At 41.9% G+C, this 15,050-nt stretch overlaps 2 protein-coding genes across 16 annotated transcripts; one reads left to right on the plus strand and one right to left on the minus strand.

The window, feature by feature from the left end:
- Nucleotides 1-213: 213 nt before the first annotated feature.
- LOC111248878 (cysteine desulfurase-like) lies at nucleotides 214-7,846 on the plus strand. 12 transcript variants are annotated; one of them, XM_086987833.1, is made up of 6 exons: nucleotides 214-399; nucleotides 911-1,000; nucleotides 4,331-4,547; nucleotides 5,228-5,393; nucleotides 5,665-6,433; nucleotides 7,212-7,846. In XM_086987833.1, exons 3-6 carry the CDS (start codon nucleotides 4,452-4,454, stop codon nucleotides 7,405-7,407), a joined length of 1,227 nt encoding a protein of 408 aa, XP_086843959.1. In that variant the 5' UTR covers nucleotides 214-399; nucleotides 911-1,000; nucleotides 4,331-4,451; the 3' UTR covers nucleotides 7,408-7,846. The 12 variants fall into 12 exon arrangements, with proteins under 12 accessions (XP_086843959.1, XP_022657668.1, XP_022657674.1 ...); XM_022801933.2 differs by having other exon boundaries at nucleotides 216-399; nucleotides 5,102-5,393; XM_022801939.2 differs by having other exon boundaries at nucleotides 216-399; nucleotides 4,403-4,547; nucleotides 5,102-5,393.
- On the minus strand, nucleotides 6,806-14,723 carry Stam (signal transducing adaptor molecule). Of its 4 annotated transcripts, none has more exons than XM_022801930.2 (3): nucleotides 14,043-14,722; nucleotides 13,357-13,457; nucleotides 6,806-10,337 (listed from the first exon to the last, which is right to left on the minus strand). In XM_022801930.2, the coding sequence occupies exons 2-3, from the start codon at nucleotides 13,430-13,432 to the stop codon at nucleotides 8,827-8,829; spliced, it is 1,587 nt and encodes a 528-aa protein (XP_022657665.1). In that variant the 5' UTR covers nucleotides 13,433-13,457; nucleotides 14,043-14,722; the 3' UTR covers nucleotides 6,806-8,826. The 4 variants fall into 4 exon arrangements, with proteins under 4 accessions (XP_022657665.1, XP_022657664.1, XP_022657667.1 ...); XM_022801929.2 differs by having other exon boundaries at nucleotides 13,357-13,889; XM_022801932.2 differs by lacking the exon at nucleotides 13,357-13,457 and having other exon boundaries at nucleotides 14,043-14,723.
- Between the last annotated feature and the right edge of the window lie 327 nt (nucleotides 14,724-15,050).

Below are 15,050 nucleotides of genomic sequence, written 5' to 3' on the forward strand. Positions count from 1 at the left end.
CTAGTCTAACATAAAGGTAGTGGAAAGGGCAAAATGGCCGCCAGTAGCTCTGTTTCGTGTTAGGACCATCGCCAGCGGCCTCAAACAGATCCTATCCTATTTTATCTAGAACATGTATGTGGAATGTATAGAATTCCGCATTTGTTTGACAACAAACTGCTGCTAGCAGACGATACATATGGCGGTGTAAAGCTCCACTTGAGCACAGTGTAAACTATTCGAATAGATCGAACGCAATCGAAACACCGTATAGATAAGAATAATCTAGAACTCTTCGTTGTAGTCGTCAAAACAACCGATCAGAAATGTATTAATGCATTACAACAGACTGCGACGCTAGATAAAAGCGAAATCGGATATTTATTGGTACTTGGCGATGGAGTAAAGCGAGTTAGACCGGTGAGTGGCCGTGTCCTGTCTGCGAGCGGTGAAAGATTGGTCTGTTATCACAATAAATGAAGCTTTTCCTTTAGAAAGCGATTAAACGCGGACGCCAACAGCTTCGAGTTGGTTGGCAATTGAAAACCGGAATGTGTTGTTTACAGTATTGGCTCACATTATACTCACGTTAGTTTCTCTGTGAATGCCGTAGTTGTTTGAAAAACTCATTGCTTAGTACAACCATGCTATTCTTGCAAAAGGAATGATAAGTCAAAAGTATTTATCCATTTTATCTATTTCACCCGGCTTGTGTAAATGTATATGTTGAAATTTATAAATATACAAACCAAGTTACAAGATAGGATCGTGTACATATACGAACACGTATAACTGACTAGGTACTAATGTTGACAAGTTGGTCAACTGACACACTAGGCTACATTGACCAGAATAGTGTCTAGAACATATAGCTTTGCAAAACGCGTACATACGACTCTCAGTGAGTTCATGGTTTGCCTGCGTTTCCCAGATAAAGTGAAGAAGCTTGTGCATTGCGAACTGTGCTATAATATGGCGATTACTTCTGTTTGTTTCTAGCTGTCGTCTGCACTAAGTGAAGGTGAGTAAAAAGGATCTCTTTCGGGCGAAATTGACCATTGTGTTTGTGCAAATGTCTTGTATGCTTCGCTTTTCGAAAACCCTAAGATTGTTTGCACGTCAAAATGTCGATCAACAAGTACTTAAGGCAGTCGTAAACGATTGCGTGCAGGCCTAATACTAGTTCTAAGAACGCCTGACTCAGTTACAGAAAATGACGAATGCTTAGTTTTTCCTAAAAATTTAATCTTGTGTACGATGGCGTAATCTTTAAACTAAATAACTGGATTGCTACTTCAACCTGTAGTTTTTACAGGTTTTCGATTGTGACAGCCGCTACCATTATTTTCTAGCATTACCACTACATGGATGATCAACGAAAGATTTCCTTGTTGTTGTTGTTGACAGGTTGACAATTTTGAAAAACATTCCGTTCACATAAAACGAATCACTATTAGCAAGCCATACCCCTCTTCTGAAGGTCATAGCCTCAGTTTTAGACATGTTAATTTGAAAACCAAACTTAATTATCCAGCATTATCAGCGCCAGTTGCTGGTGGAATCCACCTATGTGTTGTACTCGAGAAAGTGCCATTGCTTGATACGTGAAGAAAAGTCGTTGATTAGAAACTTGACGAACAGCGGATTGAGATTATCGATTCGCGCGAATCCCGACAAGCTGCTCTGAAGTCTGCGAGAACTTAGTAGAAAGATTGACTCGGACAACCAAGTTTTGCCTCCGCTTTGTTTCTGTAAACCACAAATGTCAAACGATTACCAATCTTTCCATCTGAAACCCGTGCCGTTTCTTTGTCAACGCCACGCGATACTCTAGAAGAGGAGTTGACCGCCATACAAGAATATTTGTCAGAAATTTGCAGACATAGCTTTTCTTTGCGATTCTCCTCTAAGACATCAAGTCCACGAGAACTGTTCGCACCTATGGGGAAACGCCCCTGTCTTTTTAAGGACAACAAGGATGTCATAATCTCCTCATATTGCTAGAATCTATGCCTCAGTCATGTACGCGTTCGATAAGATAGTGTTTGCGCAACTGCCGCTTTCATGTATTCACTGTATATTATTCCGCTTTGTGATTGAGAAGCCTAAGGATACAATTGTGGATTTCCAAGTCTTGTTCCAGTCCTGCCATCCATTTCTAATTTTTTGATGACTAACATGAATAGTCCCAGTAACATGATTCAATCCACCTCTTTGGGTTTGACCAGAGTCGTACCGCTTAAATTGTTGTTACGTTTGTACCGTACCGGGCAGCTTCTTCTGGCAAAGCTGGTATGTTGGAGCCATACGCAGAAAGCACGCGAGCCGTCTCTCAAAACTTTCATCTCACACGTTTTTTGACCTTACGTTTGCACTTTTGTGAAATTTTTTGTAGGATCTCTCAATCCTGAAAACCAATGACCAAAAGCTGGGTTGAACCTTACTTAACCCTTTGGCCTTCAATGATATGCACTTCATTTGAACACTTCGCATGGTTCAGCATTCTCTAGCAGTTAAGGGTCGCTTGGTGGCTAAGCAACCGGTTAGCACCGATGTAAAAGATGCATCACGCGAATTTAGGATTGTCTGCATACGTGAAAATCGTATTAGCAGTTTTTTGAAGTTTATTGATATCCAGCTTTACGAGTTAACGGTTTTGATAGTCGCTTTTGATACTTCTTAACATGATCCCGGCAGGATCCACCCCAAAAATGCACCTATCATACGGACTGACGTATTGACCCTGCTTCTTGGTAATGTTTATAGCAAATTAATTCATCGTACAGGTTTCGATGGATCTTACAAAAGGGAAAGTACCAGGATCTGTGATAATCCACAGACCGAAGTCCTTTTAAGGCTCCTGCAGTCATTCGTTTTTCTTCAAAGTGGTCGATTCCGTCATGAAAATCGCCGGCAATGATAGTTGATTTTTATCCGCTTCCAAGTCGATAACACCTCACCAATTTTCTTACCAGTTCGTTGTTGCCAGCCTCCCCGAGTGAACAAACAGATATCGCAATAATATTGATTTTCTCGATGACTAAACAGTTGTCTTCTGCGAGGACCGGTTTCTTTGTACCCAGACGTCGATTGTAAAACACGGCAACACCCCTAAAACTGTGATCAGTATTACTGTATGATGGAGTAGCTATCTGCTTGGAGAAGAACGGAAACAAGGCCTACGTTTTGGCAAACATCATAAGATTGATCATTTGGCGAGCGGCTATAAGCAGTAAAAATAGCAAGGAAGTAAGGCTTTCGCAACTCCATTTCACTGTCATTTTTAATTGTAGTACTTTTTATCTTTTCGAAGTGCTTTCCACTTTGTGTTGCTGTGTTCAGACACTGGAAAGCGGCTGAAATGGGATTGTCTACGGCGGTGTTGGGCGGCAGGAAAAGTTTGTGAAGTGTTGCGCCTCTGCAGTCGGTTCCGTAAGTTGGTATTCCTTGCCAACGTGGTTGTGGTTGGTCCTTCAAGTGCATGGACGGGTGTTAGGGGCGACTTTTATAGTGGCCTTAGGCGTGCAGTCTGCCATGGCTCCTGTGTTCCTGTCTCCATTTTTTCGCTTACGATGTCTCGCTTTGTTTTGTTTAGAAATGAAGGTATATTTTGCAGAAAGTTGCCATTCGTCATGCTCTGCTGTGCCTTTCTCAGTGAAACACGAGCACCCGCCTCTATGCACTAAGGCGTAGTGTGTATGCATTGAGTCGTCAAGCATCTTTACATGCCATTTCTGGGTGCAACCGAACGGTGCGCATTTTTGCGTTTCTTTTGGAGGTCCAAAACCGTGATCGCTGACATCGAGCAATCCGGCTTCTAGTCTTTCAGGAGAGCCGCGAATTTTCCTACACTGACTAAGAACTCCGTATATTTATTATAGTGTATGGTACAGTTTGTTCTGGCCCAAGAACTTTTACGCCCCCTTGAAGGCTAGCTGGTTTCGGCCTTCTATACCGAGTTCTTTTTCTGTAGGTGGACAAGAGCGGCCAGAGAACATTACTATTCATAACTAGCGCTGCCGCTTTTGGGCTAATGTTCTAGATGTTCCTTAGCTTCCGTTCGCTCACTTACTAGTTTTCGTTAACATTCATCTATTTGTGCAGAATTGTCAAGCTAACAGCGTCCTTTATTTTGAAAAGCAATGATCCTATAGATAGCTATCAGTTCCAATAATCTGAAGGTTTTATTATATCATTATTACTATACATGAGGAAAATAGAAATTGTACCAAACCCCGCTTTCTCAATATCTTTAAATGAAGGTGGAATAAAAGAAAACATGGAGAAAAAGAAGGAAAAAGGCAAAATCTGCAGACCCGCTTTCTTACCCCCCTGTGTTAAACCGTTTCAGCGAACTGCGCGTACACACACGTAGACCTGACGATTTTGTGTCTGTTACGCTACTTTGCGCCATGCTTTGCAGTCAGTGGGTTACGATCGCTGAATAAAAACGTCATTCGACAGTAAACAACATGTTGGCCCTGGGTAGACCGCTGTGTCAGGAGGGCCGCCGCCAGATCTTCATAGTTTATAGGACAATGTCGGTTGTACCACAGACTTTACCTCCGGTAAGCAGTAGTAGGTTTGTAAAGCTTGTTACTTCACGACCAAACACTCAGTGTTAGAGGCTGTCATGTATGGTTGACTAATGCATGTCCGTAAGCCTGTATAGCCAAGACGACATGACAATTAATGGTAACCAACGGTAAATAGTATCTTTGATACACATAATGCATGCAACCCAACCTTTCAGCGACTGGATCGATTGTATAATTGTTATCATAGCCTAGTTCTAGGATACGTCGCTATGTAGCAATTCGAAATAACTTCTACGACTAAATGGCTAAAAAACATCTAGAACTTAATCTCAGCGAATTCAATAATTCGCTGATGATATCATTCTAAATGTGCAATTAGATTTGGGTGGCTCTTTAACTTACGATTAAACATATGTCGCCCTCTGTGAATAATTAATGTGTAATACAGAAAATTTCCAAAAATGTTAACGTTTTTCGCTGCTTTTTTTCAAAAGTATCTGATTAACGTTCTAACGTTAAAAAACGCTTAGTTGATTTAAAACAATATAATTAAGTGCCGCAATTGCCGTACAATCAATTAACAGGCTCGCATGCCGGCGCCTTATGAATCGAAAACGCGGCTTGAAAACAATCTTCGCCCACTCTATCTTGATGCCCAGGCTACAACACCGCTCGACCCGCGAGTTCTCGATGAGATGCTTCCTTTTCAGATCGGCTCGTACGGTAACCCGCACTCGCGTAGCCATCAGTATGGTTGGGAAAGCGAAGCAGCAGTGGAACGTGCCCGCGCAGAAGTGGCCAGTCTTGTAAAGGCTGATCCCAAAGAAATCATATTTACTTCAGGAGCTACTGAGAGTAATAACATTGCAATTAAAGGTACCATAGGAACAATCTCTGTACGGAAACCGTTCTGTTTTTATTTAAAACGTATGCCTATTATACTGCTGAAGACAAACAAAAGCGAATTAAGCGTTTTTGTTCTTGCCTTTTGTCTTTTGTCAGGAACCTCGACGAGGCTGTCAACGGCGGTATTTCTTGCAACGATACTAATGACAATTCATTAGTATGCATTAATATTAATAACAATAATAACAGTATAACCCCATGTGTTTATTGAACAGTGTATACGGTGTTTTTTGATCTGCAGGTGTAGCACGTTTTTATGGCGAAAAGAAGCGACACATTGTTACGACACAGACCGAACACAAATGTGTATTGGATTCTTGTCGTGCTCTTGAGGCTGAGGGCTTTCGCGTGACTTATCTGCCCGTTCAGAACAATGGACTCCTAGATATGGCAACGGTGGATGCAGCTCTCACACCCGATACTGCTATAGTGTCCGTGATGACCGTGAACAACGAGATCGGGGTCCGGCAACCTGTTGAGGAAATTGGCAAACTGTGCCGTTCTAAGAAGGTGTTCTTTCATACGGATGCTGCCCAAGCCGTTGGCAAGATCCCTATAGATGTAAACGCAATGAGTATTGATCTATTGTCAATCAGCGGTCACAAGATTTATGGCCCGAAAGGTGTGGGCGCCCTGTACGTGCGACGTCGGCCTAGAGTTCGTGTGGAACCGATTCAAAGCGGAGGAGGTCAGGAACGTGGTCTTCGAAGCGGTACAGTACCAACTTTTTTGGTCGTGGGTCTCGGTGCGGCCAGTCGCCTTGCTCAACAAGAGATGCAATACGACTATAACCACATTTGTCGATTATCGTCCCTTCTACTTGAGTTGATTACATCGGAATTAACGCACGTGGTGAGAAATGGTGATCCAGAGAAGACTTATCCCGGATGTGTTAACCTATCTTTTTCTTGTGTCGAAGGCGAATCTCTCCTTATGGCCATGAAGGATGTTGCACTCAGTTCCGGTAGTGCCTGTACAAGTGCCAGTCTTGAGCCAAGTTACGTCCTTAGGTTTGTGAAAAATATTTGCTTGCTATAATACTTTTGCCTGTTCTATAATATTATTTGTCCAAATATGCTTTTTTTCATGGAAAAAGGAAGAAGATTTGAGTACATCTTGAAATTGTGTTCGAAAGTGTCCTTAAAGAGCTTGAGAAATTGGGAAGGGCATAAGCAGAACAGATTTTGCTGACCACTTATTTTAAAATGACTATATTGACGCATTCAGCAATACAAAGGAGCACACCAGACACATTAAACTTTTTCATACATGATCAGTAGATGTACAAAAATCGCTTAGAGTTCTTTGTATTTGGACTCAATTTGAGAGCACATTTATTAAGCCGAAGAATACCTAAACATCGTGAAACCCCAAAACATAACTACCATGTATTATATTTTTATTTTTGTATCATAATTATAGTATTTGCAGATAAATCATTACTAGCATCAGATTATTACAGCATTTTTAGTATTTGTGAGAATCAGACTATTAAGGCACAAAAATCAAGTGCACATCAAAGGCACAAAAATCAATCCTAGCTACGCGAAACAAAAAATTGAATAGTATTTCTGAAGAATAACGTAAAAAAATATTGTTTTTTTTTCATTTTAATTATAGCAGCGGCGGATATATTGTTTTTTTTTTCATTTTAATTATAGCAGCGGCGGATATTTTTTGTCCTTTTCGCATATAATTAAATGACACATTTTTCAGCCATCTTTAACCTTTTATTAAATCAATAAAAGGTTAAAGTGTCCCTAATACTCTCTGGTTTTCTGTCCTCAGAGCTATTGGAGCTGAAGAAGACCTGGCGCATTCATCGATTCGATTTGGAATTGGACGTTTCACAACAGAACAGGAGGTGCGTTACACGGCAGAGAAAATTATCAGTGTTGTAAAACGACTGCGGGATATGTCCCCTCTTTGGGATATGGTTCAGGAAGGAATCGATCTCAAAACGATTCAATGGACTCAGCATTAGCGGACAACAGCTAAGATGACTCCAATAACGTACAATCGACGGTACCCTGGCGCCGTTGAAGAAAAGCTTTAGATGCTGACGGGAGCTGCGCGCGTGTATATGAATAAGAATTGTAACGGCGGTCGCCGGCAAAAATCTAAAATGATAGCTGGCTAGTTTTATGTTTTTGTGGGATTAGCGCACATATATACGATAACCAACCAGGAAGCTAGAATTTTATCTCCTCTGATTCTGTCACCCGTTGTATTTTTGCTGCAGGACAGATTATTTACGTACACTCAGGAGGAGATGACTAAATACGGGTGTATCAATTTGTTGGGTATAGACGGGACTCTAGATGACAACAGTCTGAATAAAGTGAAATCAGGATTGTTCGTTATGTAGTAAGTAAACCGAGCCATAAACTGTGTGATAGCAAAATAAAGTGAAATCAGGATTGTTCGTTATGTTATTATTTGAATACACGAGGTATCTCTCCCAGCAGAAATCTTCACTCTCTACATTGTAAATGCTGTCATTTAAAAACGGGGTGCGTTTCGCGAAATCTCAAAGACCTCACACCTAAGCGGTCGTTGACTATGTCACCAGTACGACAAAAAGGCAGGCATGTGATTCATTGCTTCACGTTTGTATTAACAGAACAGTCTCAATAGTAGCTTTTTATAATGGTATGTATTAGCAACATAGTAACACACTATTCGAGTCATAGACTGAACATGTTTATGTATAATATTATACTAAGATTTTCTTTCTCGCTTCGTATATTCGTTTTCCTGTTCTTGATTATACATACGTATGTGTGGAGTGCGGTAATCGTTATATTCATTTTCTTTTTCTTTGTTAATCGTCGCAACCCGGTATTTAATAATTAGTCTTATTATAGAATCAGTAATTAGTCTTATTATAGAATCACTTTAAACAGGCTCACTTTGTTCCTTTCTCTTTTTTTCGATAGCGGTCAACCACAAACTGGATCGAATTTTATTGGTCTGATCCAGTCAAGTAAAACTCTTGCTACGGTATTCGCGTAGTTTCATTAATATTCGCATGCGGCACATACAACGATCGGCCACAAAAACATCCGTCATGCATTAATTGTGCACCGCCCAAACGTTACTGAAAAATGGTTAGTCTTCATGTTTCACGTAGCTACTTGCAAGTTATTTACGAGTCGCCTCATGACATCATTTACATGCAGCATGACCACATGACCATATCATTTACATGCAGCATGACCAGAGGAAAATACGTTTGCGCAGCCGCCCAGCTTCTCTCTCTCCCTCGCCCCTCCTGCGGCAAAGCTGGATACAACTTGAAAGTCCTGAAGTATTTCATTAAAGAGGCATACGAGACACTAGATCTGCTGCAGATATAATATTTTTCATCACGAAGAGGGTTCATTAATATCACGATTAATTTTCATTGCGCAGGGCCGGGCGGTATTTGACTGGGTGGCACCCCCATCTGTATGACTCCCTCTGGTGGCAAAGCACCATTCACTGTGCCGTTCATCGTCGGATGCGGATATCCATAAGGGGGTCCCATAACCATATGGGCACTCGGAGGCATTTCTGCACCTGGTGGAGGCATCTGGCCAGGAAGAACAATGGATCGACCAGAAGACGCACTTACAACAGGTTGCTGTGGTGGAACAGGTTGCATGCGGGAAGGCGGGATTACTCCGGGGAGTGCCATAGGCAGCCCATGGAATCCTTGAGGTTGAACGCCAATAGGTGGGCTTGAATAATAAGTCATTTGCGGAACACCTGGTGGACCCTGGGGTGCCACACCCATCATCGACGGCATAAATGGCATCTGCGGCTGCCGTAATAACTGATGGTAGGTGGCCAATGCGTCGGTAAGCCGCTGCGACAGCGTCGTTAGTGACTGGTGTTTCCTATCGATCTTCTCGAGCTCTGCGTCGATCAGCGGAGTCATGAGAGCGCACTCCGCTTGGAGCTGTTCCATCTGTGCATCAGTTTCCGTGCGTTCCAAGACGGTGGGGTCAGCGTCATGGAGCATATGTAGCAATGCATTGATTTTAACTTCATCCACCTGTGTTACAGAGGCGACCACAGGTGTTTCGATGGCGGCCTCTGACGCAGGGGCCGTCTCCTCGGGTGGCGCCTCGAGGTCGGCTGTAACAAAGTTTGAGGGAAAGAGACCCTCACCGCGGTGATTCGAGCCTTTCCACCAGTTGGGATCACGATCTTCCAAAACGATGATAATTTCGCCTGCCTTAAATGACAGCTCATTTTCTTCAGCCGCCTCGAAATCGTAGAGAGCACGAACCTTTCGCGACTCCTTGGCCTTGGGAGGTGGCGCACTGCTGGTACCGCTTGGGGCACTATTACTTAGACCCGTTGTCGAAGTGATCGAACTAATTTTGCTCATCGATGGATACAGCCCGCTGCCCGTGCTCGTTCCACTTCTGGGATCACTTTTCTTTTTGCTTTCCTGAAGACTCAACTCGATTGCCTTTGCCAGATCATCCTCTTCTTGTTGCTGTTGATGCGCACTCCGTTGGGTCGGTTTGCTGTCCATGGTCTCTAGACTGGGGTCCTGGACTTCGAAATTTACTCCGTCCATCTTCGCTCGCTGGATGAAGTTGTCGATAATAGCTAGCTGGGGATCAGATTTAAATTCGTTGTTGGCCCACTTGCACAGTAAAAACTTCAGCTTGTCCTGCACCTTTGGATGACCTCTACTTAGTATTGTCTTAATTTGTGTCGTAAAATCCCTTGAACAGATTTCAAGATGAAATTTTTTCCCGCAATTCATAACACAAACATCAAGTACTCCAAGCGTTAACATCACGACACGAGGATTTGGGTTTTGCAGCCGTTTTACAAGACACCGGTACGCCTCTCTTGTTCCATCCTGGGTTGAGTTCACTCGATCGCAGACCTCGAACATAGCAGAAACATCCTCTGGAAACAGCCCAATGTCCAGCATAAAGAATGTTATTCTAAGGGAAGTGTTATCAGTAAAAATCACATAACTTTAAGACAACCACGTGAATATTTTCGATCACCTTACGTTAAATAGAGGCAATCACGTTAAATAGAGTCACGCAATTTATTTTGTCTTTTTAGTACCAAAAACCTGCATTAGAATCCACTACCCAATTTTGTCGAACTAGTTTTATCCTAAGGGAACATGTCGAGCTAATTATAATTACAATTCCACTGAATCAGCATAAAAAAATAGTATCGTATTTTCAGTTATATTTCCCTTTTCCAAGGAAATCGCTTAGACAAACATTTTTTACCAGCGTCTACCGCACTCCGATATTTGGTAATATCGTCTTAATTCGATATCTGCATGGTCGTAACAACTGTTCGACCGTTCAATATTTAAGAACCTTTAAATTTTTTTTTAAAGGTCTTGTCGTCATTTGCAATGTTGGGGTTATTTTTTTTTGAGTTTATATAACACATTCTTGTAATATCAGTTGACTTGCACGTTGACTAAATGCTGTGTACATCATATGTAACGACATATGTAATTTTCGTTCTTATCTAACCACTTAGGGTTTCCGTTTGCTTTAGCCAAGATTTTGGAAATGCTCGCACGACAGTAGTACAACGACAGTGAGCTCAAATGGACATGAATCTAATTGATAGACATATGTTTTCGAAGGGTGTAGCTGTAATTATACCTCTTAGTAGTAGAGTAGTAGCTGTAGTGGAGTCCTTATCTTGGGAAGTTCACAGGATTTGAGGTGAAGTGAGGCATATCAGATTTGTGTACAAAGATTTTTTCTTCAAGTTTCAGAACGTCAAACCACTGTTCATACAGAATATGGAGGGACTCGCAGATTCCGCCTCTTATTTTCTGCCATCAAGTGTATAGATATGTATATAGATGCATTGAACGCGTCATAACAGACTGTTGTTATGCCCGAATATAAGACTCACCTAGATTGTTATATCGATTTGCATCACCTTCTGCACAAAACCTGTCAAGGAGCTACATAGTAAATATTTTCAGTGTTTTTTTTTTATTCAATGCAATTAATATCTTGGTAAAACAAACAAACATACGCTGCTTTAGACCATGAAAACAACAGTTCAATCCATTATAGCTGCCCTAATCGTAATCGGACACTACAATGCCACAATCCAATTGAAATCGAGAGGGTAATTAACCAGTACTCTATATAGCGTTCCAGGATAATTCGACATAATTCATCGGCTGGCACGAGCTCTAACACACTGAGACCCTGTTTAATGAGCCGATATGACTCAACATTACTAGTACCGCATTCTTTGACGCAGTTAGTGAGCCACGTTATATCACAGTAAAACAGTTTTTGAAAAGTTCTTCCTCGTTTCCTAGCGTCGTCTTACGTCTTATAAAGTTCTTACAATTCACATGGTACCCGGCATTGACTAGTATACTTCGAAGTGCTGTTTAAATCGTAATAGCAGCGCACACAGCTGATTTTATTTTGATTGATGATTTTAGATACGTTGGTAGGTTACTGACGATGAATATGAAACTTTTCTGAAACTGAGTATGTATGGAACGTTGATTAGCTACAGCAACCCTGTTGTTACCTAGCCAACCTTATTTACCGACTGATTGATAGCGGTCAGTAAACCTTAGTATTGGAAACGCAATGCGATTAAGAAGCACCGCCATAGAAACTGATTTAGTCTAGACACAATCCAAAAGCCAGTTGTTACGCAGCACTGTCGTAGAAAATGCCGTTTTAAATATAAATATAATAAATGCTTAGTGGGTCTATACTGGGCTGGGTACTACATAAGAACTCTCTTTTGGTCCAGTAAATAGATAATATAGAATAAATTGGATATATATACAACAAACAACAATATATATATATATATATAAATATATATGTTTGTTTTTGGAGTATGTTTTGAACGTAAGAATTTTTTTTATCGTTGAGGAACGTGCACGAATAGATAGAATAATGGCGATCATATATTTATTGATATGATTCGTCCTATTTAGCCGAACAGCGGAAGCGGTCAGTTATTGAAACTGATAAAATTATTTTTCATTCCATCCCGTGGAACACCTTAAAAATCAAACGAAGGTGACGTTTTGAAATAACGGAAAGATTTCAGCCAAGATTTCTTTCTAAAACGTCTTGCTTTTTTTGGAAAAAGTTTTCTATAATCTCAGCTTATATCAACAAAAATGTGAATTTTTCGTAACAGACTTCCAATTATCTAGTTGTTCCTAATCTAGACGTTTCAAGACATTTACGTCTAGACGCGTCGCTCCCTAATTGAACTGTTTTTAGTAACCGCTGTACCAGTCCTAATTTATAACCTGCGTCACGTTTGACCGTCAAGTACGCGTATGCTGTCATGATAAGGAGAACATATATGGCAAACTAACCTTCTTGTCTAAAAAGGTAATTATCTGCGTCCTCGTTCTGTGCATAAATCAAGGATTAATGTTGCCTTTACATTAGGAAAGTACCTTTTCAAACGACTTGACGTAGCTAACGATGTATCTTATTTACATTGTTCCTATGTCTTTTCTTGTCAACATCATTAATAATAGACATGCTTTAGACATTTACGTTCATATGTGTGTTTCGATGGAGTTATATTGCCCCGCTTAGTTACTGTACACTGTCGTCATTTAATATCGAGATCAAACTGCTCCTTCAGACTTAGAGCGTCCTTATTTTTTCGTCCGTATTTTTTCCAAGTACATGTTTTATTTTTGAGAATCGAGCGAATATCGTTTTTTACCAAATCCTAACCTAACCAAATCCAATTTAGAAGACTACTATATTCGTGCCAGTTATACAAGAACAGGAAGCTATGGCGATACAACTCTGTTCAATGCTCACAAACACAGCTGCCTAAAGCATTTCTATTGTTAATTATTTTGATAAGAGAAGGCAAAGTGGCAAGGTCAATAAGACACACGGAACGAACTTTCTGCTTCAGCAAAGCGTACCTTTAACGATGGTCTCCAGTGTGGCCTTTTCGATCTCTTGCTCGAGCATAGAGCTCGCCGACCCAAACAATGGCATCCTGTCGATCACCTCAAAGCAGCACCTGATAGCAAAAACTACAACTTTGTTTTACCTCGTCTTGTTGATTTCAGTCAAGTTTAGAGTCGCTAGATACGGTACCAACAAGTGCTCGACACCGTCAGCCCCGCATTATTACCATTACTATCCGTACGTCTTGTTGAAATCCACGCTATCGTTGCACGTCTGTAATGATGCCGGCGCAGTCGCCGGCATCGAAAGCGAGATCTCTCACAACGCACTCGACCAATGGTTACCAGTCGTCAACGGATTTAGCCTGAATAAGCAAAGAACTAGCCAGGCAACTAGTCAACAACAACATGGACGACTTTTGTTGATACTGCTGCTGTAGCAGCTCCGCATTCAACTGCTGTTATTGCTGGACAATTGAATCACCCAAGCGAGTACCAACGATTACGGCCGGCTGCGGGCCACCCCCAATGGACCGACCCGCCAACTGCACGAGAAACGAAAACGCGAAGCAAAGAACCAGGCAGTACAGCTGGTTAGCGCATTGGTGAATGGTTAGTTGGCACAAACAAACGGTTTTATCGCACAGCCACCTCAACGAGGTTTACGGGCCTTGCTTGTTCTGAATACATACACTCACCTCTCACTCGACTGCTATTGCTATCGGAGGTTTTGCTGTCGCAGCACGACAATCTTCTATGTAAATCTCGTCGCTTTGCGTCTCTCTGCCTTCGCCCTCCCTTCCTCACTCGTTGCTATTCACTTGCTCTCTGTTTATGAGAGCAGGTCCTGTCTGCTACGGGACGCGCTGCTGCCATGCTAAATACATGTTTCGAGTTTTACGTTTGCTAGTGCCATCGTCTTAGACGACTGGCCTCCCCTAACACGAACCGAAGTGTGTTTACGCCCGGTTTCGAATTCAGGGAACCACGTGTCCTGAAGTTTAGTAAGCAAGCACGTCAGCACTGCGCTATTGCGGGGACACTGCTGCAATGCTATGCAGGTGGCCGATTTTGCTGTGTTATTAATACTAGCAGTAGAGAGGTACTAGTAATGGGCAACAAACAGCGACCGAAACTTTGACGGGACTGTCGCAAGATGTTGATCTTTGCCAGATGATCAGCCGCTGTTGTGAGTCCCTGCAGGTGGTAACAACAGAGTGGTGGCAAAGATAATAGCCGCCGAAGCAGCAGCGCCGGCTGCGACAGCGGCCGCCATCTCGAGCGGGTCAGACCCTGGCGGTTCACGGCAGCAACAACATCGACAACGCCAGCTCGGGCGCAACAACTACGGCTATTCTGCTCTCTCCAGTGGCAGCACCGAAGGGATCCGCAGTAAAGATTGTGTATATATTGTGAGTGTATTGGCGGGCAGTGCGTCTGTTTAGCGGAGTGTCGCTATGTAAATGCGTTTTCCGGACGAATTTTTCGTGCACATTTTCATCATCCAAAACTGATTTTATCATAGAAAAGCTTTCATTGAGTACAGCATTTCGGCGCTGAGAAAATTTTGCGGGAAAAAGCAATTCATTGAAAATTTTTGTCTGCAACGCAGTTCGGACAACGGCAACCCGAAAAAAGCAATTTCAAGTTAATTGATAGAAGAAAACCCGGTCTTTTATTGGGCTAGGTTGAGTAGAGCAAGTTTG

Source organism: Varroa destructor, unplaced genomic scaffold, assembly GCF_002443255.2.
Source record: "Varroa destructor unplaced genomic scaffold, Vdes_3.0 BEIS01000004.1, whole genome shotgun sequence".
Classification (NCBI taxonomy): domain Eukaryota; kingdom Metazoa; phylum Arthropoda; class Arachnida; order Mesostigmata; family Varroidae; genus Varroa; species Varroa destructor.

Coding starts and splice junctions, on each gene's coding strand:
- LOC111248878 (XM_022801933.2), top strand. CDS start 4,452: ATGTTGGCCCTGGGTAGACCGCTGTGTCAGGAGGGCCGCCGCCAGATC. Junction 4,548..5,101: donor TACCACAGACTTTACCTCCG/GTAAGCAGTAGT, acceptor ATCAATTAACAG/GCTCGCATGCCGGCGCCTTA. Junction 5,394..5,664: donor TAATAACATTGCAATTAAAG/GTACCATAGGAA, acceptor TTTGATCTGCAG/GTGTAGCACGTTTTTATGGC.
- Stam (XM_022801930.2), bottom strand. CDS start 13,432: ATGCCATTGTTTGGGTCGGCGAGCTCTATGCTCGAGCAAGAGATCGAA. Junction 10,338..13,356: donor ACTGGAGACCATCGTTAAAG/GTACGCTTTGCT, acceptor GGCTGTTTCCAG/AGGATGTTTCTGCTATGTTC.